At 46.3% G+C, this 23,198-nt stretch overlaps 1 protein-coding gene across 3 annotated transcripts; it reads right to left on the bottom strand.

Annotated features, from left to right (window-relative positions):
• Positions 1-298: 298 nt before the first annotated feature.
• Positions 299-22,595, bottom strand: RIC8A (RIC8 guanine nucleotide exchange factor A). Of its 3 annotated transcripts, none has more exons than XM_084630724.1 (12): positions 22,442-22,595; positions 21,633-21,977; positions 19,463-19,664; positions 9,952-9,999; positions 8,217-8,831; positions 7,401-7,495; positions 6,707-6,857; positions 5,543-5,638; positions 5,116-5,260; positions 4,243-4,387; positions 3,105-3,224; positions 299-1,700 (listed from the first exon to the last, which is right to left on the bottom strand). In XM_084630724.1, the coding sequence occupies exons 3-12, from the start codon at positions 19,544-19,546 to the stop codon at positions 1,580-1,582; spliced, it is 1,620 nt and encodes a 539-aa protein (XP_084486850.1). In that variant the 5' UTR covers positions 19,547-19,664; positions 21,633-21,977; positions 22,442-22,595; the 3' UTR covers positions 299-1,579. The 3 variants fall into 3 exon arrangements, with proteins under 3 accessions (XP_084486850.1, XP_084486851.1, XP_084486852.1); XM_084630725.1 differs by having other exon boundaries at positions 21,633-21,715; XM_084630726.1 differs by having other exon boundaries at positions 21,633-21,712.
• Positions 22,596-23,198: the final 603 nt, after the last annotated feature.

The following is a 23,198-nucleotide window of genomic DNA, read 5'->3' as shown; positions in this document are numbered from 1 at the left end:
TACACGAGGCGAGGTACAGAGGGCAGAGTTAAGGGTGTTAGTGGAATCTTAACTTAAAATTTCCTGAATCTCAGGTCCTTAGATGTTTCAAATTAAAACATTCAGTGATGTGTTTGTTTTTTTTTGGTTAAGGTCTAGAGATAGTTTCAGCCTTAACTGTCTCTTAATATAGCCTATTATTTGGGAATAAAACTAATGTTCGGAATGATCATGGCTATATGACAGACCCCCAGAAACACTGGCTGTTTTCTAATTGCTTAGAGTTGTGACACCACTCAGACGAATCGTTGACACAAAATCATCTGTCAGAAGGTTTCCTTTATTCTAGTGTAGTTCTTTCTATTTGTGGTAATATGTTCTGAAACTCTTGGTACAGGAGACAAATTGGAAGATAGTTTCTCTTCTTTAAACAGAAAAGTCTACGCAGGACGGGATTTGATACCAGCCTGGGAGTGCAAAGAGCTGGGGATTTGTAGGAGCTGAAGCAGATGATTCAGCAAGAAACTACGCAAGGGGTCCCTGCCTTTCATTCAGAAAGCAGAATGGGAGCAGTTAGTCCAGAAAACTGAATGTGGTGGAAACAGGATCACTGCACAGTACTAGAGACTACAAATCAGAGCATTGCTGGCAAACAGTCACCTGCAAATGTCAACCCTGCAGTCAGTGTGAGTGCTGAAAGAGCTACACTCCCATACCTCCACATGTGTTCCCCACACAGAATGAGCACACGTATCCTAACATGAGTCCCAACAGGCACATGTGCTTAAACATTACACTCACATCCCCACCTGTACACTCCACAGCCATTCATGTATACACTCCTTACATGCCCACAAACGTCTATATGTGTACCTAAATATTACACGTTGACATGTGCCCATCTGTACATATACAATTGCATACTCCCCATATAACCAGGCTCACCCATACAAGCACGTACCATCAGTATGCAGACATGTAACGCCCACACTCTTCTAATCACTACACATATGTCCAAGGCATGTACTCCACTTGTACATACACTTTCACGCACATCTCATGTTCCCAAATTCCCACATATGTTCTCTGTCATAGGCACACCTTTGTGTGCCCTTACAAATGCATGCATGCTGCACAAGTGCCTCACATCCCATGAACACACCCACACCCCATAAAAACACCCAGATGCGCACACAGTCATGTGCCCACACAGCAGTCAGCACACACAATGCTCCACGTGCTACTGGACCCCGGTGGTGTAAGAAGATATTCCCTTGTCCCCCTTCCCAATCTTTCTTTATAAAAATCCTACTGGACAATCCTGGGTTTGTGAGGTCCTCACAATGGAGTGTGAGGTCCTCAGGGACACTGAGGGAAAGAGACCAAGATGAAACCAAGCTGTGGCAAGCTCTTTGGGAAAGGAGAGGTGGTTATGGGACCAGAGAGGAGGTGGTTGTTATCCGTCTGGTCAGTGGACTCCAGCCCTGATTCAGATCCCACTGGGAGAGTCCTCACCCAGTACTATCCTCTGGATGCAGCACCAGTTCTGGAGGGAGAGTGGAGAGCCCACAGTCCTTGGGGGGGGGTGGAGAGGTGTGAATCAGTCCAACCCCAAGTCAGAGTCAGACGATGACCTCTCCTCCGCCAGCTCATGCACAGCGTTCTCCAGAGAGGTGAGATTGCCCCCTGGAGTCATCCCCATCGGCTGGATGACTTGCTGTCTGCAATACAGAGGGAAAGAGCAGAGTTAGTTTGGCAAAGCGAGTTCCCAGGAGAAAGCACATAATGTCACTGGAGGAGCTACAGAACTGGGAGACTGGGGAACGCTCAGATCGCTGAGCACTTGTGTCCAACCCCTGAGGGACCTGTGGACACCTCCAGATGGCAGCCAGGGAGAATGCTTTGCGGAATACCAGCACAATAGAGGCCCCCCAGTTAAAGCAACAGGCTTGGTTCCAGCAACAACATTCCTATGCACCTAAGGAAGGAATAAACCCGTGAAAAGAACAAGGGGCTGATTTTCAGAAGTTCTGGGCATTCACAACTCACACTGAACTCCCCACCTCTGAATATTGGGCTCTGCACTTCCACTTGCAAAGCTCCAAAAGGCAGCAGAGAGAATCCCACAGCCCCCAAATCCAGTCCAAGGAACGGATTGATGCCTCTTCTCAAGCAACCCAAAGAGTACAGCCCCTGCGGCAGGGTGGGCTAGGGGCCCAGAACCCCAGTCATGTTGGAATTAGCGTTGGAGGTCCCAGGAGCTGCCATGCTAAGCTCCTGCTACATTGGTTGGATACTAGAATCTCCTGGGCGTTCCTGGCACAGTCCGGAGTAGCACTGGTCAGAGGCAGGCAGTGCTAGCTGAACCACCGTAGTGTAACTTTAGGACTGGCACCAGGATGAGTTTCTCTCTCTCTGACACACATGGGCTAAGAGCAGTAAATGAGCTGCCCTGCTGCCCTTTTCCTTCCCATCTCGGTGCCTTCTGAACTCTCTAGGTAGATCCCAGACCCCTGTCTGCAGTGCCCCTGAATGATGGATGAGCGCCTACTGGAGAAGGCTCTCCTGTGGGGAAGGAGAATTGGTGCCATTGGCTGCCATCTGTGTCTGAAATGCTACTTCCTACCAGCAGCCACCCAGGGGCAATGCCACCATCTGCTAGAGAACTCCCAGGCTGAACTCTGGTGAGGTGACAACTCCCGATGCACTGGGAGGTGGAGAACACATCTATGTGGTAGTCTGCTGCTGTCTCAACGAGGCTTGGCTAAGGCCCCTGAACTCCTTTTGCTGGGGTAACAGAATCCAGCTCTGTTAATTTATTCCTATGTTAAATCTTCCCAGCAATCACCCCGAGTCCATCCCCTATGATCTTCCAGGGCCCTGGACTGCTACCAAACACTCACTGCACTGAGCTGGGATTCCCCTCCTCCTCAAGGCATATACGTAGTTGTGTGCCCATTAAGACTCTCCTACAGCACTGACCTGCCATAGTCATGATTCTGTGACAAACCTGGGTCCCCCCAGTCTCAGTGTCTGACCTATATTAGCCAGGACTCTTTCTCCTAGTGCATTCCCACTGCATCCCCAAACCACAACTGCGCACGCTTCGTTCTCTCTTCTGATACCTGGACAGCTTGTCAAACATGTTAACCAGCTTCATGGCTTCATACTCCTTCTGCTCCTCAGTCATCCCTTCCATGGGGTTGGGGAGCTTCTCCTCCACACGCCCTGTCACTGGGTTAATGCTGAATGCAATGATGGGAACGGGAGGTAGAAAGAGAAAAAGAGGGAGATAGAAGAGAGAAACAGGTTCATTGAAAAGCAGGCTGCATCTATGAGTCTACAATAGCATGAGAGCAGAGCTGGCCACAGAGCACATGCTCTCTCCTCTCCTTGGGATACTAGCGCTGGTGGCATCACAGGGGCCAGCAAGGTGCTTCTGGCACTTGCCCATGCTCCACTGCATCACCCCCTACTCTCCTTAGGTAGGAGAGTCCTGCCAAGCCCTCCCCTCCTTCCCTGGCCACCGGAGTGGGAATTCACCCTCTCCTCGTCACTTCCTTCCAGTGGCCTCCATCTATAGAGACTTCACCTCCCTCCTCTTCCATATACAGGTGGTCCATGTGATTCCAGAATTGGTGGACTAACGGCCTGATTTGACATGACCAATCCTACGTTCAATCAGAGCTCGGTAGGACTGGAGAGTCCCCTTTGTCCACCCTATCACAGGGTCACGGCTAAGCACTGCCGAGGAGAGAGAGGAACACGTTCACTTTGGCTGCAGACAGGAACCCAGCAGCTGGAGGTGGATAGGACCCAACCCTCATCACACACGCTGCCCCATCTCCACGCCTCTCCGGAGAGGCACAATAAGGGAATCTGTTCCACTGTAGATGATGTGCCCTACTGCCAGTGAGTGGATACAAGCACACTAGCAGCTGTCACACAAGGGGAGCCATTCCCCTGGTGGGGATGGGTGGGGCACTGGAGTAGGAAGTAGGTAATTTTTGGATGAAATGCCATTAAATGAAATGAGTAGTGAGGAGGAGAAAGTGGGCGAAGCCCTGGGCAGGGGGATGCAGGGAGAGGATGGGGAAGAATAGGAATAAGGTGAGAAAAGTGGGTAATGGGGTAAGTGAGGGCGCAGGGACAGGATGGGGAAGGGAGCTCGTGAGCACAGGCCGGGCATGGAGAAAGGGATTTGTGAGTATGTAAGGACAGAGGGACAGTGGTGGGAAGTGGTGGAGGGAAAGGGGTCCTTACTTGGGCTTAGCTTCCTTGTATTCCTCTGTGTCCGTGTCTTCATCCTCAGAATACTCTCCCTCTGCCCGCCCTCCTGCCATGAGGCCTCGTGCTGCCAGGAGCCCAGCTGCATTGCCATACCCTGTGTACTTCACAAATCGCGACACTGACAGGGAGAGAGACACAAGAGTCAGCACATCCCCTTGCTGCCCACCGGCCCTCCTGGGGACAGGCTGGGCTGAGTGAGAGAAAGTGACCACTTTTAAACAAGAGGCACCAGCCAGCATGGACATCCACTGGATAAATCCTCATATGGAAGAGGCAGGTGGGAAATGCAGACCGTGGCACTGATAGTCAATACACTGCTCCTGAGTGCTCAAGCAGCACGTTCAGCTCCGGGTCCTCCTCCCTCAGACAAAATCCCCAAGAACCAGTTCTTCCCCTGGACTTTGTGACAGCAGAGCGGAGGGTAAAGCAAACAATATCAGATTTATCATCTGACTCCCCACACTGGGGGGGCTGGACAATGGATCAGTGGAGCTGCATCCGCTGACAGCAGGTCAGAATGTTGCCCAGTGTGTCTGTGAGGTAGGAAGGAGCTGTCTCCTTGCAGAGTGTTTCACTGACCACTGGCGCTGCTCATCTATATGGTGTGTCTGTGAGGTGAGAAGGCAACTCTGCCTTCCCACAGTGCACTCCTGTACTATCTGCCCCAAGCACCGAATGCCTGGACAGCGTGTCTGAGGGGTGGCAAGGTGTGTCCTCTAGCCTCGGAAGGTCTGATGTGGTGTAAGCTCTAATTGGCTTTGACCAGAAATTGGATTCCATGGCCTGCCTCCCTGGCACTAAGATCCCAGAGGATCTCATCCATCCTGTGATGTTTTCGTTACTCACCGCTCTCCTTGCAGAGCACAAAGAGGAACTCGGCCGCGCAGTGCTTCACGTCGGTATCAATGTGCGTCATCAGGCGCACAAGCTTGTTCCGCAGCAAGTTCCCCACCTCGGGGCGATTCTTCACGTCCCGCAGCGGAGGCAGCACCTGCAAAGCCACAGCAAGAGAGACGAGGCTGGAACGGCACTGGGATTTCTAGAAAACCTTTGTGCCACAATGCAATTTACAGATCAATTAAATGAATAAACTACTGGGAGCGCGGCAAACGTGGCAGGTATTGTGGGGCTCAGAGTCTTGGATAGCAGAATCTGTATACGGAAGGAGAGGGGTATCTGGAGGCTGGTGGAATCCATAAAGTTTGTGTTATTCTTCTCCCACCTCAGAGGAATCAGGAATGAGCGTTGGATTCTCCCTACACCAACATGGTACCTTAGCTTTGAGGAACTTCCTCGTCTGGCGGTGAACACGGGCACTCTCTGTCAGCAGGTTCAGCACAGGGGTTAGGGTCTCCTTCAGTTTGTGACCCTGTGAAAGAGCCCAGAAGAAACAACAACAGGTCATCACAAGCTCACGTAGTTCTCATTGTCCAGTTCCTAGCAGAGACAGATCCCGAGAGCGCAGGCCAGAGATGAGGACGGAAGATTCCAGTTCTGTACCACAGCAGCTTTCCCACTGTGTCAGTGCTCAGAGCTGGCAGCCTCTCTGCATTCGCTGTATGGCACAGGGCTGCCAGAAACACACTGGAACACAGGAGTGACAGCAGAGCGCGCTGGGAAGTCACGCAGCCACGCACAGAAAAGCTCTCAGAGTATTTCTAGAGCCTGAAGACCACACCCAATGTTCTGCTGAGTTGGTGATATTTTTAACAGGTTTGCTTCATATAACACCTTTCTGTCAAAAATGAACTGAGAACTTAAAAACAATTTTATTTTTGGATTCAGGAAAAACTCAGATTAAGTTGCTGGAGTAGTAAATCCAGGAATTTGAGGGGTGGGGATGGGGGTGGGTGTTAATCCCCATGATCTGCCTTAATGAAGCCCACAAAAACTCCACTGGCCCTTCACCTCAAAGTGGGATTGGTGACAATCAGTCCTCAGACCTCCTGAGTTAGTCACGGGAAAGAAACAGCTAACCAATCAATCAACTGCCTACTGTACAGCAATTTACACTGTCATATCCAAACAGCTGACCAACACACCCGGTAACTAACCAGTTCCAGGGTTTCCGATTCAGTCAGTCAGTTAACCAACTCCCATCCAACCAATCTTGCCATGCAAACAGCCAATAAATCTATTACTTTTTAAACAAAAAGTCAATCACCCTACTGTCCAGTCAACCAGTGAACCTACTCAAACACCAACCATAATTGTTCGAATCTGTCTGGAAAATATTCACTTCTATTAAAGGTATAGCTACCAACTACTCTGGTGAATTCTAAACCAGCCATCATTTGCTGACATTCCTGTGGTCTCCTCGTGAGGTGATCTGGGTTTTTTTTAATGGAGAAAGTAGCACTGCTGGGCAGGGATGGAGGGCCAAATCTGCATGGAAAGATGGCACAATGAAAAACTGCACAGCATCTCCTCTACCTACCCTGTCAAGTCGTCGCTCTAAGAAATCCAGCAGGACACTGACTGCGTCCATGTTGACGCCCATGTACTCAAGTGAGCCTGGCCGCACCTTCGGGGTCAACAGGACATCCAGACACATGAGAGGCAGGTTGCCCAAGAGGTTAACTGTGTGGCTGAACATACAGGGAGAGGAGGAACAAAGAGACATCCAAGGCTCTGTGTTAATGTAAATTCTTTTACTCTCCAAGGAGCAAGTTAATTTCTAAATTCTAGCAATATGAGGAGCCGGAGGGTAAGATCAAAAACCATCGTTTGCTGGGACCTGCAAGTGGACTCTTCTACAACCAAACTAATCAAAGGGTGTGCACACAAAGGTCAAACATGACCTGATTTTGGGAGGTCTCAGCTCTCTCTCAAATGACAACTGTCAATGTCAATTGCACAACATATGGCAACTGCTCAGTATGACTCAGGATATGGTTAGATATTTAAGGCCAGATTGTGAAGACCTTTTTCAAGTTGGTGAGCGATTCTTGCTCTGGCAAGTAGTCCCATTCCCTTCAGCAGGACTACTTGTAGAGAAAGGTACCATTCAGCATGAATCAGGGTATCAGAATCTGATCCTTAGTGTCAGGATGGCTTATATAGTAGCACCTTCTGATCTGGGTAAGAAGATAATATGGGTTCAAGTCTTATGGTAGGACAATGATCTTCACCTATGAAATTCTTCTGTCCGGTCCTCTCCATCAGCTGAAATCATCAGGCAGTGACGCAGGAGAGCGCCCAGGCGTCGGTACAGAGCAGCATCTTCCTGGCCCCAAAACAGAAAACAAAAAACCTGATTATGAAAGGGAAGCACATCTCTGCAGTTCCTGAAATCCCAGAGTCTGTTTGCCCTTCTGCCTCTCTACTGCTGTTCTGGGAACAGAACACTTCTGTACATGGATACCAAGAACAACCAAATCTTGGTAAAGTGGAGTAAGAGGAGTAACATACAAATCATGGCAATGTCCCCAGAACTCTCTTTCTGCTTCCTGCCCCGCCCACGCACTTGCTCGTCCTTTTTCTTGCTCCATATCCCTTCCGAGTCCTCCAACACACCACATGGTTAATCCAGGGACCAGCAGAGGCCACAGACATTCCCAAAAGTTAGCCATCTGCAACCTCCATCACTAATATAGAAGGTGGAAAAGGGCTATGCTTTGGCCATTTCAATGGCAAGTTACATGAGCGTTTTGCCCTCGTCTGGCACAAAAATTATTTTTAAAGTCCTAAGAAAGTTTACAAAATGCTACAATTTGTTAAGTGTTAACAGTGTATAGGGCAGAGACAGCAGAGTTGTCATCAAACTGTTCTAGAAGTGAAGTCCCCATGGGTTGCTTCTGTTCCTACATGTGCGTATGTAACCGTGAGTCCACAGACTGGAGTCCACAGACTGCATCAACATCACACGCAACAGGGAGGAATTGCTCAGCAGAGGTGGAAAACCACTATCGGATCAAGGCATGGGCAGTGACTTCTGGGAAACTTACCTCATCCACCTCCCTCTTGCTGGAGTCAAATGTGATGTTGAAGAGCACCTTAAGGATCTCCATGGCACGCTCTGTCTCCTGCCGTGGCAGGGGTAGGGGAGGGCTCCCCTCAGTGGCTACCTCATGGGGGTCCAGCCATTTCACACCTAGCGTCAGCTCCAGGGTGTCTGTCATCAGGCTGATGCCCCTAAGCTCCTGGGCCAGCTGCTGCCGGATGTCCACCCTCAGTGCTGTCAGCAGGAACAGAAGACGCAGGTCAAAAAACTTGACCTCATGGGGGAGATTCTTCTCATTGTAGAGTTTGATGCGCTCTGTAAGACCCACCACGAGCCGGGCCTCAGCCGTCAGCTCTTGTGCCCGGGGACTGCTGAAGACGATGTTGCAGAGGCATTTGAGGGCCTCCAGGATCACATCTAGGTCTGGGACTTCCCGAATGAGCTCCTCTGAGTAATCAATGCCAGCGTGTCTGGCCAAGGTCTGCAGGCCTTCCCTGGTGGCAAAGGGGTCAAGGCAGCTTTTGTCCCGGGACAGGATGCGGATGCTTTCCAAACATGTGACTTGGCAGGAGGGCTGGAGCTCTCTCTCCAGGAACTTGATCAGCAGCTGGGCCATTTTCTGGGGAGTTAGAAGGGAAAAATGAAGACACGGCAAACAGTGCCTTAGCTCGGACATTTCAACAGCTGTTCTCACGCATGGGCACTGAGTAATGCACCACGCTGAGACAGATAAGCAGTATCTAGAGATGGGCCTACCATAAAGTTCAGATCAAGACGTGAACTTTCCAAAGCTCAAGGGCGTTTGTCTCCAGAGTGTGGGTTCTCACCCACATCTAGCAATAATGCATGGAAAGGAGTATCATAGAATCATAGAATCTCAGGGTTGGAAGGGACCTCAGGAGGTCATCTAGTCCAACCCCCTGCTCAAAGCAGGACCAATCCCCAACTAAATCAAATACAGAGTACAGAATGGGGGAGTGGGGGGGAGAGATGTAATGGGAGTCCCAAGGTCAGAGAGAAGGTGATACTGGGGATGGGGGAGCAGGCTGAAGGAACTGAGAGGAGGATAAGATAAGGTTAAGGGAAGGATGGAGGATCTAGCTGGGTTGAGAACAGGGTGGGAAGAAGGGAAATGATCTCAGAAGGTTTAGATATAGTAGAATGTCACTAATTCTCACTAATAAATAGGAGACTCATTGGCCCAGCCTCCCTGATGGGGTAAATTGGGATAGTTCCATGAATACTGATTTACACCGGCTGAGGCTCTGTCCCATTGTGAACTGCTGATATCTTGCAGATCAGTGAATAAGAAAACAAAACAGCAATAAGAGTAAAGGTAATGCATCTCACAACCCTGCACAGTTTTGTTTCAACGTATAACAACACTTCATATGACACTAGTAAATGTTCTGCATATGTTGCATAAGTAATGATGCAAGAGAAGACCTTACTACAGCTCGCATTGAGGAATAACGTGCCTGGCCTTGGGGAGCAAGAAGAGCGACACCAGACATGGCATCATGCCATGTAGAAGCTGCCCCTGGATCAGGAATGGATATGCTGACAAACCGACTCAGGAGACCACTGTTCTAACCCAATGCTCCTCCATCGGTGACCCAGTCCCAGTGAGAGAGCACTAGCTTCTCTCTGGGATTGCCATCTCTCACCAAGCCTTTTGGCATTCACTACTCTGCATTCAAGTACCTCTGCATGGCCACAGTAAGAAACAAAAGACATACCTTCCTCTCCTCCCGCTCTTCATCTTCAAAGGTGAAACACTGAGACTTCTGTGAAAACAAACCAGAAACTATCAGCCTCAAGAGGCAAAAAACAAACAGAGAAAATAAATTTGCTCTATAGTATACAATAAATGGTTCAGGGACAGCCATTGGGCTGCTTCTACCCAGCAAGCCACAAAATGAGAGAGCTACGAGCCAGTCATTGAACTGAAAGGCAGCAATGAAAAAGGAAATAGTTCTTCTTGCAGAGTAGAGCCAATCCATGGAACTCACTGCTGCAGGAAATTAATATCCTCCGATAAACATTGCCATACTAAAGGGGTTTAAGATATTTACATAAACAAGTAGAACATAAGTAGCTGAAGTCACTAAGAAACCAGGCAAAAAGTTAACAGAGAAATCAGGATTGCTTGCAAAGTTCAGAAATCTATTTCCCCCACGGTATAGCACAGTTGACTAGACTCATTATGGAGAGTTTCACCTTCCTCTGAAGTATCACATAAGAGCCACTGAAAGAGGCAAGATACTAACCTAGATGGGTCAATGGTCTGATCCAGTATGGTGGATCCCTTGTTCTTATATGCCCAGGAGACAATTCTGCTAGCACTCTGTTGCAAAACAGTTACCCAGTGTTATATAGGTTCAAGGAGCGAACCTGCAGGCACTCCACAAGGCATGTTTCCACCCAAATTAAAAAACAACAGAGGAGGAGCAGGAGTCACATGAACTGGATATACCATTACATCCTTTATACGTGGTTGCAATTAGGGTCTGACCCAAAAGCTGCTGAAGTAAATGGAAAGACTCCCACTGACTTCAATGCACTTTGGATCAGACTCCTACTTCCTGGAGTTTGCATTACATTTTAAATGACCACTTACACACCCAGACTGTTCTCCAGACACTCTTCTGCTCCTCGTCATCTGTCCTCCTTCTGCTTCCTGCCATCCATCCCATTAAGCCTCCTCCCACTCCATGTTCCCACCATTCCTTCAACGGTTTTGTCATAAATATAAAGGGAAGGGTAAACCCCTTTAAAATCCCTCCTGGCCAGAGGAAAAATCCTCTCACATGTAAAGGGTTAAGAAGCTAAAGGTAACCTCGCTGGCACCTGACCAAAATGACCAATGAGGAGACAAGATACTTTCAAAAGCTGGGAGGAGGGAGAAAAACAAAGGGTCTGTGTCTGTCTGTGTGATGCTTTTGCCGGAGACAGAACAGGAATAAAGTCTTAGAACTTAGTAAGTAATCTAGCTAGGTATGTGTTAGATTATGATTTCTTTAAATGGCTGAAAAAATAGCTGGGGTGAATAGAATGAATATTTCTGTCTGTGTGTCTCTTTTGTAACTTAAGGTTTTGCCTAGAGGGATTCTCTATGTTTTGAATCTAATTACCCTGTAAGGTATTCACCATCCTGATTTTACAGAGGTGATTCTTTTTTACTTCTATTAAAAGTCTTCTTCTAAGGAAACTGAATGCTTTTTCATTGTTCTAAGATCCAAGGGTCTGGGTGTGTGGTCACCTATGCAAATTGGTGAGGATTTTTACCAAACCTTCCCCAGGAAGTGGGGTGCAAGGTTTGGGAGGATTTTGGGGGGAAAGATGTGTCCAAACTCCGTTTTTTCAGGAACCCAGACAAAGTTTGGTGGTGGCAGTGGAAGTCCAAGGGCAAAGGGTAAAATAGTTTGTACCTTGGGGAAGTTTTAACCTAAGCTGGTAAAAGTAAGCTTAGGAGGTTTTCATGCAGGTCCCCACATCTGTACCCCAGAGTTCAGAGTGGGGAAGGAACCTTGACAGGTTTTGTGTGACTTCCTTCTTCTTAAATCTAAGCCTCATTATATCACATTTCTCTCCATTGCCCTGTGCCCTGATCTCGCTCCTTGTCTGTCCAAGCCATTCAGAGATTTATTAATAGGCATCTTTGTACCGATCAGCCCCCGATCTCCTACAGTTCATCAACAAGTTTCATCCCTTCACTGCATGTTCCTTCTTTTCGGTCACTGCGATGGAAATAAGATGATACTTCAAAAATGGATTTTTCTTTTGTTCTCTGGAGTTTTAAGATCCCTTAGCAATTTGTATATGCAGGTGGTTCCTGTATCATGTCTGCTTTACAAGGTACTGGGCTTGATCCTCTGTGGAACCCGCAGCTCCCCATTTAGCTTGCTAACCTACAGCATGGGATTCTTAGGTTGAAGGCCATGGGTTTCTGACTTGTATTGGGTTCAAATATTTCCACACATTGCTAAATTTGATGTAGGAATCACTGTGTGAAATTCTGTGGTTTGTGTTACACAGGCGATCAGGCAGATGATCACAATGATCCCTTCTGGCCTTAAAATGTATGACTCTATAAAACAACATGAAGAGTTATGGAAAGAACAGATGAGTAGGGATGAGAGCTGTCATGTAGGAGAGGCTTGTGTCCAGCTTTGCCCATAAATCCATTCTTTTCTAAAGACTATTGTGATACCTGTGTGTCTCCCACTGCTGTATGGTTGTTTATGAGCACCTCCCAAGCACTTAAATATAGAAACAACAATAAACTCTTTCTCTCCTTTTCTTCTTTCCAGGCCTGGGTGAAACACAGCTTGATTCCCTGATTGTTTGTTTTTTATTTGCTTGTGTGAGTGGGTGTGTTGAGTGTCTAGTGCCTTGATTAAAGTAGAGAAATGTTATTTCTTGTGAGAATAAGCTGCTTCTGGCTCTTTATTCTGTGGTCTATGAGGCCATCCTGGATGTGAGTGATTGTCTTGGTGAACTAAGAGGATAATTCCTTGCAGTGAGAGCGGCTGTGTTCTGGGGTTGAGTGATGACCATCTGAGTTTGCAGTCTAGAAAAAATTCTGCAGGGCATTGCTTTGCTACCTCCATAGCCAGGGAGAGGCAGGCTCTCTATCTCCCTCATAGCAGTGGCAGAAGTTGGTACTGGAAGCTGGCTGTTTCAGAACACATTTTCCACCACTTGCCTGAGTTTCTTCTTGCTTCTTCCATCCTAGGCTATCCGAGGACCATAGTGATCCGGGGTGGATCATGGGGTTTCAGTGCTAATATCTACAGTCATAATCAGGAAGTGCTTAGCACTAGTGCTAGTTCTCCTCCTCCTCGGCCTCTCAGTTGGTTCAGGTTTTAATAAGCAAGTTTAGGAATTTGCCAGCGTCCAAGAGAGTCTCAGGATTGACCACATGCTTCAGTTTCTTAGTCTAACAGCAAAGCTTCTGCTACTCTGTAGCCCAGTTCCCTCCATCCCACAGGGCATCAGCTGACAAGGACGGCTCCATGCTTTCAATACCCAAGCAAACAACTAGCCCAGGACTTTGATAAGTTACCTTGTTATTTGCAACCCTGAACAAAGACCACACCCAGACTGTACAGCACCTTCCCGCTTCACGAGGCTGCTTCACACTGGATCAGAAATGTCTGAGATCTGTCTAAAAGGGTATTTTTAACAATTGCAAGTGACATGGGCATTTAGACGGTGGCTGCACTAGAAGTGCCTTACCAGCACAGGAATGCCAGCACACTACACTGGCAAAGTGCTGCTAGTGTGGACGCAACTTATACTGGCAAAGCTCCACTTTGTACCAATACAGTAAAAACACTCCCCACGAGAAAAACACCAGTAAAAGTGCAGTTTTGTTGGCATAGCTGCGTCTACATGTGGGGCTTCTGCTATGTCAGTCAGGGATCAAACCTCTTCATGTGCCTGACCAATGTAGCTATGCCAGCTGAAGACTGTAATGTAGACATAATCTTACTCTGCTCTCTTTATCCAGCTCTATAGGCCCCATTGATGCACGTGGACTGGCTGCAAAACATGTCAGGAGCTGAGCAGGCTTCGATTTTGCACATCTTTCTTTGAAGAGACCTCTCCCAAGAAAGATCCTATTTCTACAATTTTTAAAAAGATGTGAAGGATCATCTCCCCAAACTGGGAAGGCAAGAGATATATCTCACAACTAATACAGAAGACTTCTTGGCAGCTAGGTGAAGGCTTTTGGTCTTAAGGCACCTAAGGTGGACACCAGTCACTTAGGAATGTACACACCCTCTTGCATCTTAAATATTCTAGGTATTGGTCCTACTCCCTCTCCTTGGTAACCATTTCTATTATCTTCTCCACAGCCATGTCCTATAGTTTCCTCGATCTGCTCTGGATTCCTTAATATAGCTGTTACACTAGCCTCTCTCCAGCCCCTTTATTTTCAAAAGGTTTAAAATATAGAAGCATAAATTGGCCTGTCTCATTTCCTTCGTTATCCTCATATTGATCCTGTCCGCACGCTTTGGTTTGCTCAGCTTTCAGATCTTCTAATTTCTGATTAGCTATTCTGGACATGATCTTGATTTTCAATATAATTTTATATGTATCCTTCATCCCAAAGTCTTAACAAAAGATGCAGCATCACAGCAGGGTAAAAGAAGAATGCCAGGCAAACGATCAGCACACTGCACAAAAGTGGGAGGAGGCTGGGTGATGTCTAAGGACTTCAAAATGGGATTCCTTAGATCACTGAGCCATTCCTTCAGCATGCCATCTTCTTCCCTCGGATCCCAGGCAATTCAGATACGATCAATAAAGCGTATAGGTCTGTGTCTTGCTCTTGGTTCTCAATGCTATGATTTAGGGAACTCCCCATTCTTCTGGAACACAAAGAGCCATCCCTGAGGCCCCCCAGTCTCCTTCATCTGCCTCTCATCCTTCACTCCGAAAACATCTGTGATTGAGCTTGCCTCTGCTTTTCATCCCTCTGGTTTCTGTTTTCAGGGCAATTTTAATGCACAATTAACCCCTTCACGGTTGAACTCTGGTGCCACTTCTGTATGACAGCTGAATGCAGCAGCATTATTTTAAGTGCTGAATGGGCACTGGAACATCAGAATTTCAGCGATGGCACACCTGCTGCCGCCTCCGCAGCATCCCTGGAGGCGCATGGTCACCAGGTACGTCAGGCAGCACTGAAGCAGCTGATTCCATTCTACCGCCTTTCCATTCCTCTCCTAACCCTGATACGTTATCTCTCAAAAGTGCCTCCTCCTTCTTACCTCTGAGGAGTCTGGTTTTTTTCTGAACAGTCAAACTGGACCTTTTTTATTTATTTTTACTTTTACGTGGCAGGCACAGAGAATTTGTCCATTTTATTCTCCATCAGGATCCTTTCCGTCACATTCAAGTTGTGTCTTGCTCCTCCATTGCTTCAACCTTATCAATTAACCCCAGTTTTACACACTCTTCCACATCTGGCTCTGTGAAATTTATTGTCCCTACAATCCTTCACAATCAGATTAACTTCATTTACACACCAAACTAGAATTACTGGCAATGTTGCTTTGATGTTTCCCCACCTCTATGGCTCCAGTCAAGTCCTCTACGCTACTCAAAACTAAGTCAAGACATTCCTTTCTTCTCAGCTCACTCTTTTATAAAGTGTGCAAGGAAGCCATGTATTTACATTTCATCTCTTTGAAGCTGGGGCACTGGGCCAGATCCTTAGGTGTTATGAAATGGGGTGATGACACAAGTGGCTTTCCACCTCTACCTCTACTCCTGGAGGCAGAAGGGGACTGTTTTGGTCTCCAGGGCAAATTAGAACAGCTCCAGAGCTGCTCTAAAGCCATTTCAGTCAGTCCAAAATTGCCATGCCTCCTCCCCCCGGCACACCCACTGCATCCGGAAGGTGGTACCAGGAACACGTGATGTTGTAGAGCTGCCAACGCTGACTTTATGCCACCCAAGGATTCCCCTATGCAAAGGGAATCCTCAGCTACCCTGTTAGCACAACTCTGTATTCCCTTTGCACTCCAGGAGGTACAGAGGGGATGAAGCAAGGGCTGAGAATTGGGCCTTCTTCTAATTGTCCGTAAAGGACAACATAAAGGTATGGTGCTGCATGATAATAAGGAATAATAATAATGTCCATAAAATTCTGATTTATTCTTTTTGCTTGTTGTCTACATATGTGTATAGACTTGATTTTCAAACTGTGGGTAAGTCATTTTAGCCTAGTACTGTGTATAACACACACCTAACTGCCTGTCTGACCAGCTGACTTATTTTAAAAGACTACAGTGCAGTAGCAGAGAAGTCGATATTCGTGATCCAGGTATACTGTATGTCCATGCATATCAGTACTCCGTTACGCCCCAAATCATGCATTTTTTCTTCTTGATATGTAGTGCTCACCAGTGCACTGTTTCATCCATTCATTCTCTCTAGTCTATCTGTCTAGGTATTATGAGGTCCTCGTTATCATAGTATCTGAGCTTGTCAGTTATTTACCACGTGTTCTTTAAACACAGTTGATTAGCATATGTAATCACACCCTCTCTATAGCTTATTGCAGCCTGTACTTGCTACCGTTGAGTCACTTTGTAATACAGATCATTTTAAATTACGTAACAACTATCAACTAGTAGATCATGTCAACTTTATGATTTACTGCAGACTTTCAGGGTGTATTGTCTAGAAAATGTTTTCATCTAGTCTTTGGCACATTTCATGTAGTCTCAATAATACAGGGCCAAATCTAAGGGTCTTATTCAGATTTTACTCAGTTATTTTCCAGTGAAGTTCTGCTGAAATCAAAAGGAGTGTTAAGCGAGTAAGGAAGGTATAACAGTTGAGGAAGGATCAGAGGGTTTGGCCCATTGCTCACCATGGCAGACGGATTAGTGGAATCCCTCTCCAACATCCAAAGCATGGCATTTCAAATCCAATCTTTTAAAGCACTAAACAATTTTCATACCTCGACATGATGCATCTTTCAAAGGTTTGAGCCAGGTATCAATCTATGTAACTCCAAGGTCTCAAAACATATTATCCTATTAAAATCAGGCAGAGGTTGCTGAAGTAGCTAAAGGAAAATACTACAGCACCCAACTGTGGCTGCACCCTGTGCAAATGGGCAAGGGGTGGAGGATGCGAGTAGCCTTTCCTCGTTCCCCACCACCTTTGCCATACTGGATCAGACCAGCACTCTGGAAGCTCCTGCTTCCAACAGTGGCCAATGCCAGATGTTTCAGAGGAAGGGGTAAAATGGACAATTATAAACTAACATTTCCACGGGGGAAGTTATGATTTATGCCCCAACAGAAGAGGGTTTAAAGACCTTTATAAATGTTTTATCCTATCTAATGTAACTGCAGATATCCTTGTTAGGTATGTAAATGTCCAATCCTTGTACCCTCTTCAGCTACTTGTCTGAATTATACCTTGTGGCAGTGAGTTCCACAGGTTAATTATGCAGTGTGTGTGTGTAAAAAGCATTTCCTTTCATCGGTTTTAAAGGTATTACCTTTTAATTTCACTGGATCAAAAAGTCATAGATTGTAAGGTCAGAAGGGACTATTATGATCATCCAGTCTAACCTGCATAAAACAGGCCAGAGAACTTCACCCCTTGTGCCTTTATGACAAGAAAAGGTAAGGATGTGCTCCTGACTGATCTTTCCTATATCACTCATTATTTTATATACAGGACCACTCTCCCATCCCCTTTCCAAATTAAATAGTCCTATCCTCTCTTCATATGGAACCACTTCCATGCTCCTAATCACTTTTGTTGTCCTTCTCTGGACCTTTGCCATTTCTGTTATATCCTTTGGCGATGCAGTAACCAGCACAGATTATAATGGGCCCTGAATTCTCTGCACAGCTCCATTGCAATTAATGGAACTATCCCAATTTACACCAACAGAGAATTTGATCCACTGCTTAAGGCAAGGATGTCTCATCAATTTACATAACAGTATTATCATATTTTTGTTATTAATCTCCACCACATTGTTAATACTCCCTAACATCTTTTTTGACCAACACTGTGTATTGCCCAGATGGTTCTATTGTGCTGCCTGCAAATGGGACCTAGGATTTTTTCCAGTGTGATTATACTTAAATTTAGACCCTATCAACATGTATGAATAGTTCAAATGGTTCCTTCCAATGTACCTCACTTTGCACCAATCCACAGTGAATTTTTATTGCCCCGTGTTGCTCAATTGCCTATTGGCATCTGATCCAGCACCCACTGAAGTCAGTGATAGTCTTGCCATTTACTTCAATTGGCTTTGGGGATCCAGTCTGTTGTAGGGTCCCTCAGGAATTCCTGACGTTCTTTTGCAGTCTTGAGAGATTTACACAATTTTCTGTCAACTGCAAATTTGGCCTCCTCCACTGTTCACAACGTCTTCCAGATCCTTTATAAAAGTATTAAACAGCCTGACATGAATTCTTCAGGCACCCTAATGTTAACTTCCTTTCACGCCCTCTGTTGAAAAGAATATATCTGGGGCAGGAATCTCCCATCATCTTCTGTGGTGAAGACTGACACAAAGACATTGCCTTAGGTTCTCTGCAATGTCTTATCCTCCTTTATTGCTCCCTTTACTCCCCGACAGTCTAGCTGACTTGTTAACTCTCTCCCAGGCTTCCTGTGTCCGATATACTCTCAAAAAACATCTTGGTGTTTGTTCTGCTATGTTTAGCTATTTGCTCTTCAAATTTCCTCTTAGCATCTTAATTCCTCTTATATTTCATCTGCCACGGTTTGTGTTATTTCTGCTGTACGTCACTTTTATGGGGTCCTACTGTTTCTTAGTTGAGACTTTGACTGGATTAAAATTGCCCGGTTGGAACAGATGTAGCATGCACAATTTTTCCCTGGAAAATGACACTTGTGCAACAATATTTGCAGCTTTCTCTGCTCGCTTTCCACCTACTTCAGTGTGATGCAGCATGAGTCATGTAGGATCTGACGGGCCACATTCATTCCTAAGGTGACTCCTTTGAAGTGAATTTCACCTGCACTTGCATATTGGTTCCTGAGTTGAAAACGTCATGTGTGCCTATTCTGAAGGGGCAACCCCTTCGTGTAATGTTTTTAAACATTTCCAAGCTGGTAGCGGCAATCACTCATTCCTACCAGTTTGTTGTTTTCACGTGCTATTTTTGATTTCTCTTATCAACTTTCAGATGAAGCATATGTGGCAAATCCCTACTGTTAATGTGCTTCCTTAATTATCTTTAATTGTGAACCATAATAATTCTACTCCATCCATAGCTTCCTCCTTAGGCCTCATATGTTACCTCCAAACCTTCCTTTGCCATAAAGGGCTCCTCCTTTCTACCTCACTATTTAGCCCCCACATGGGCATTCATTTCCCTGCCATGTTTCCCTTACACCCTTGATGCTAAAAATCCAGCCTGAGTGCTTTACTTCCAGTACATAAGGGAAGCAGGAAGGGGAGAGGTTTACTAGATGCTCGGGAACAGTCACTGTCAAAACATACATGCAGGAACCACTGATGCTACAAACAAAAGATTTACCCGCTAAGCAGGTTAATGGCAGTTTTATTGAAGTGACGCACAGACAGATGTAGGTAGAGGAGACAAACGGGGACAGCTGGGTGGCACAGAAATCCCACAGCACGGCTTCTCCAGCCAACCTGCTCCCAGACACGTAAACAGGGAAAGCTGAGGACTGGCACAGGCCAAGCACAAACACAATACTCACCTCCTGATTGTAGATCTGCAGCACCTTGAGGATAGCGTCTTGTTCCCCGCTTTCCACAGTCTCCACCACATTCTTGAGATCCATTGCCCCAGCAGCTTGGATATGGATTGGAACGCTATGGGGTGCGGTGGGCGGCCTTGTAGCGTTGCCGGATAATTACCCGGATAATTACAGATGCACAGGGACCTTGATACACAGACAACTGGGAGGGAGCAGGGAGGAACAGAGAGAGAAAAGCAAGTGAAATGGCTCACTCTGTTGCATCCAAAGGGCAGAGCAGATGGATGACCCCCATAAAACCAGGCGCTGACTCCCTCTCTTTCTCTCGCCCTTTAATCCTCTTCCTCCTCTCTCTGCTTTCCAATGTTTAATAAATGCCCTCCCACCAACGCACTTAGGAAACCTCCCTCCCTTTCCCAGCCGGAAGATTAACACAGAACAGACAACTGCAGCTCCCTGCAGCCCTCCTCCTCCACCCACTGTCCTGATTTCTGTTACCACATAGCAAAATCCCAGAAATGACCCTGTGGAGTAAAAGAGATGCACAATAGACAGACAAACACCATCCAGGCTGGGTTAAGGTGGCGCTGTCCTTTAAGGTGGCATGAAGAAGTTCCTCAATTAAAAGCACTGGGATTTTGCTTTGTTGGTTCAACAAAGAATCTAGAATACTGAGGAATCTAAAATACTGAGGTGCCTGTGTAGCTCTGTAATTGGGGAAGATGGGAGGATATACTGAACGCACTATAAAAACGCCTGTCCTGATGATGGATAAAAGGCCTCTATAGGCCAAAGCGACAGTAGGCTTGTATCATCCAGGAAACCAATGTGTTTTACAAGTATATTAAATAATTAGATGTGTATTTATATGCAAATAATACTCATAGATTCTTTGGGGCTAGGCCTGTGTTTAAGGTTGTTTGTAAAGCACTGTGTTGATGTATAGTGCTGAGAGAGATAGTTAGTTAATAAATAATGAATATATAAATTACTGAGTATGATTCCATACGTTTATGGACGTTTATCTTTTCTATAGCTAGATGTCAATTCGGCACTAAATATTGGTAGTGTAAAATTACACAGTAAGGTCATGATCCTGCGATGAGTCTCCTGCAAACCTCTGTCCCCCCACCCCCGACTTCAGTGGGGCTCCATCCAGAGCTCATTGCAAGGGTGTGCACCACTTCTATGGCATTACCACAATAAAGTGGAAGGGTGCCTGCTGACCGCCCACCACGATGCGCACCCTGAAGTTTGAGAGCTACTAATAGGGCCATTTAGGAAGACAGAGAGGAACACAGCTCTCAAGATGCACCAACCGCCCCCCCAAAAAAAATTAAAAGAAATTCCATACAGTTGGAGACATTAAAACTGGAAAAGGCAGCTCATCTAATCCACCCCCTTTGGGCCAGTACAGAATTGTTCCCTACAGTGTATTCTCCAGCTTTTTGTCCAGGCTAGCGTGATGGAGCTTCCACCACTTTCCATTTAGACCTCACTATTTGGAATTTTCATCCTGTTTTTCATCTTGCATTTTTCTGTTTAACTCATGAGGAACTCATCCCATTAGTCTTAATTCCACACCCAGTACCATTCTCTCTTTGATGCCCACACCCACCAAATATGTATAGAAGCTGGTCTTTGTGCTCCTCCCCCTGGTTCTGGTTCTGGTTCTGCAAACATTTACACATGTGCTTAACTTTAGTTCTGTGAGCAGTCCCCTGAAATCAGTGAAACTACTCCTGGTAGTAAAGTTCAGCATGTGTGTAAGGTCTTTGCAGAATCTTAGTCTTTGTTTAGCCGAACTACACATGTACATATCTTTTAATCTTTCATAATAAATCAATCTTTTAAGAAATCCTGATCACTTTGGAGGGACAGAATGAGACCAATGGTAACTATTTTACTAAAAGTAGGAACTGGGACTCCTTAGTAGAGACAGAGGGCATAGAAGCAAAATGTCTGCAACAATTAACAATAAATTGGTTAGTCTCTAAGGTGCCACAAGTACTCCTTTTCATTATAATAATTATTGGGTTAGCTTTATTTTAAAAGATAAAATGTTGCTAAATCAGTTACAACAACTCCACCTTCCAGATCAATGAAAAAGAGTATAAACAAACATTAGGAGCTACTCTATGTTAAATAATGTACATATAAAGCACATTACCTTTACTTGCTCAGGTTTCCTGCCTTATTTCCTGAACACAGCAGCTGTCCCCCCTCCAATGCAGCGTTTAGTGAGGGCACCTGCTTTGTTTTAAAGAAAAACTTGTTTTTTTTCAAGCTCGGACACCGGCGGCAGGGTGGAATGTGGGGTCATCCGCCCGGCTGGGCTGCTGTTCCTAGGGCAGGGTAGCGGGGAAGAGAAGGTCTTTCTCTCTTCCCCCTCCCCGCTGTCCAAGGGGAGCGGGAGAGCGAGGGGGTGTGTGTGTGTGTGACTCATACGGAAGTTGCGACCCGTGCTGGTAACGCAGCATCGGATAACCGATTCGGAAGGGGTGGGTGGCAACACCTCGGGTAGGGAAGAAGAAACAGACAAAAGAAAAGCTGCATTACTGGAAGTCTGGGATCGGGGGAGGGGCAGAGTTAACTTCCCGGGATCCGCCAGAAGAATGTTAAACCATGGATGCAATCTGGGAATACTGTAGGTGCTGAACACCTTTTTCTGGGAGGATTAATGACAAACAATGAAAAATCCTCTCTTCCATTGTGTTTGAGACGGAGGGTCAGATGGGAAAAAAAAAAACCCTAAAGTAAATAAGCAGGGCTGGCCAAACCTGTTCTTTCTCTGTTTTTCGCCTATTCGTTGTTTTTTTTTAAAAATATTTATGATGCAATATTTAAAGCTATGGAATATAAAACAGCAAACATTATGAAACTAACAAGGCATGTGCTAAATATCACTGCCCAGGCGCTGTTTTTCTGTTCCATCCCATCTCCCTTCGTTCTCGGTGTCCCCATGGTGGAAAGACTTACTGCCAGGCAGAGTGGCTCCCTCCCTGCGTGGTCCCGCGGATGGAGCTCTCTAAAGCCTGGGTCCTACCCGCTGTTCCCCGTCGCTGGAATCCTGCACCTCTCGGGGGCTCTGGGCAGGCGCACGCGTCTGCTCACATGGATCACATTGCAGGCTCGGGGATTAAATAAATAATAACATTTTGTCAGTGTGAGAAGGAGACAGAGGAAGTTTAGGCCAGGATATTAGGCTTTGTTAATTAAAATAAACTATAGAAATCTTTTCCACGCCGCTCAAAGCTTATTTTTGTACATGTAAATATTCCTACGTTTCCCATGTTACAAGAAGCCGAAACAAAACAGCACTGCGGTAGGAGCACTCAGGTTTAGAAACGGAGCCCCGGGGGGGATGGTTTGCAGGACTGAGGCCTACCACCAGGAGTGGCACTGTCTAATCTCCAAACCCTAAACAAAGGGGAGCAGCCAATCGGGATGTCGGAATCCCTCCAGGATTGTCCTGGAGTCTCCAGGAGGTAAAGATTAATCTGAAATCAAAGCCTATCATGTCATGTGATGAAACCTCCAGGAACACCTGGCACCAAAACTGGCAACCCTAAGCTTGACTGACCCAAAGGGGTGAGAGGCTGGGGTGGGTTATAGCCCTACAAAGACCCACACCTCACACAGGTGTATTACTGCTGTAGACCCGCACCCAGTCCGGCGTGGGGCCCCACTGCAATGGGTCTAACACAACTAGTATTCAGCCATCAGACAGAAGGGG

This window comes from Lepidochelys olivacea (genome assembly GCF_965140295.1).
Source record: "Lepidochelys olivacea isolate rLepOli2 genome assembly, chromosome: 6".
NCBI lineage: Eukaryota > Metazoa > Chordata > Testudines > Cheloniidae > Lepidochelys > Lepidochelys olivacea.
This window is presented reverse-complemented; position numbering and strand designations above follow the sequence as displayed.

Excerpts from the sequence above, each read along its gene's own strand:
- RIC8A (XM_084630724.1), bottom strand. The coding sequence starts at position 19,546 with ATGGATCTCAAGAATGTGGTGGAGACTGTGGAAAGCGGGGAACAAGAC. Across the intron at positions 8,832-9,951 it reads AAGAGCGGGAGGAGAGGAAG|AAAATGGCCCAGCTGCTGAT; the intron begins GTATGTCTTTTG and ends CTAACTCCCCAG. Across the intron at positions 5,639-6,706 it reads TAGAGCGACGACTTGACAGG|GGTCACAAACTGAAGGAGAC; the intron begins GTAGGTAGAGGA and ends GCTCTTTCACAG.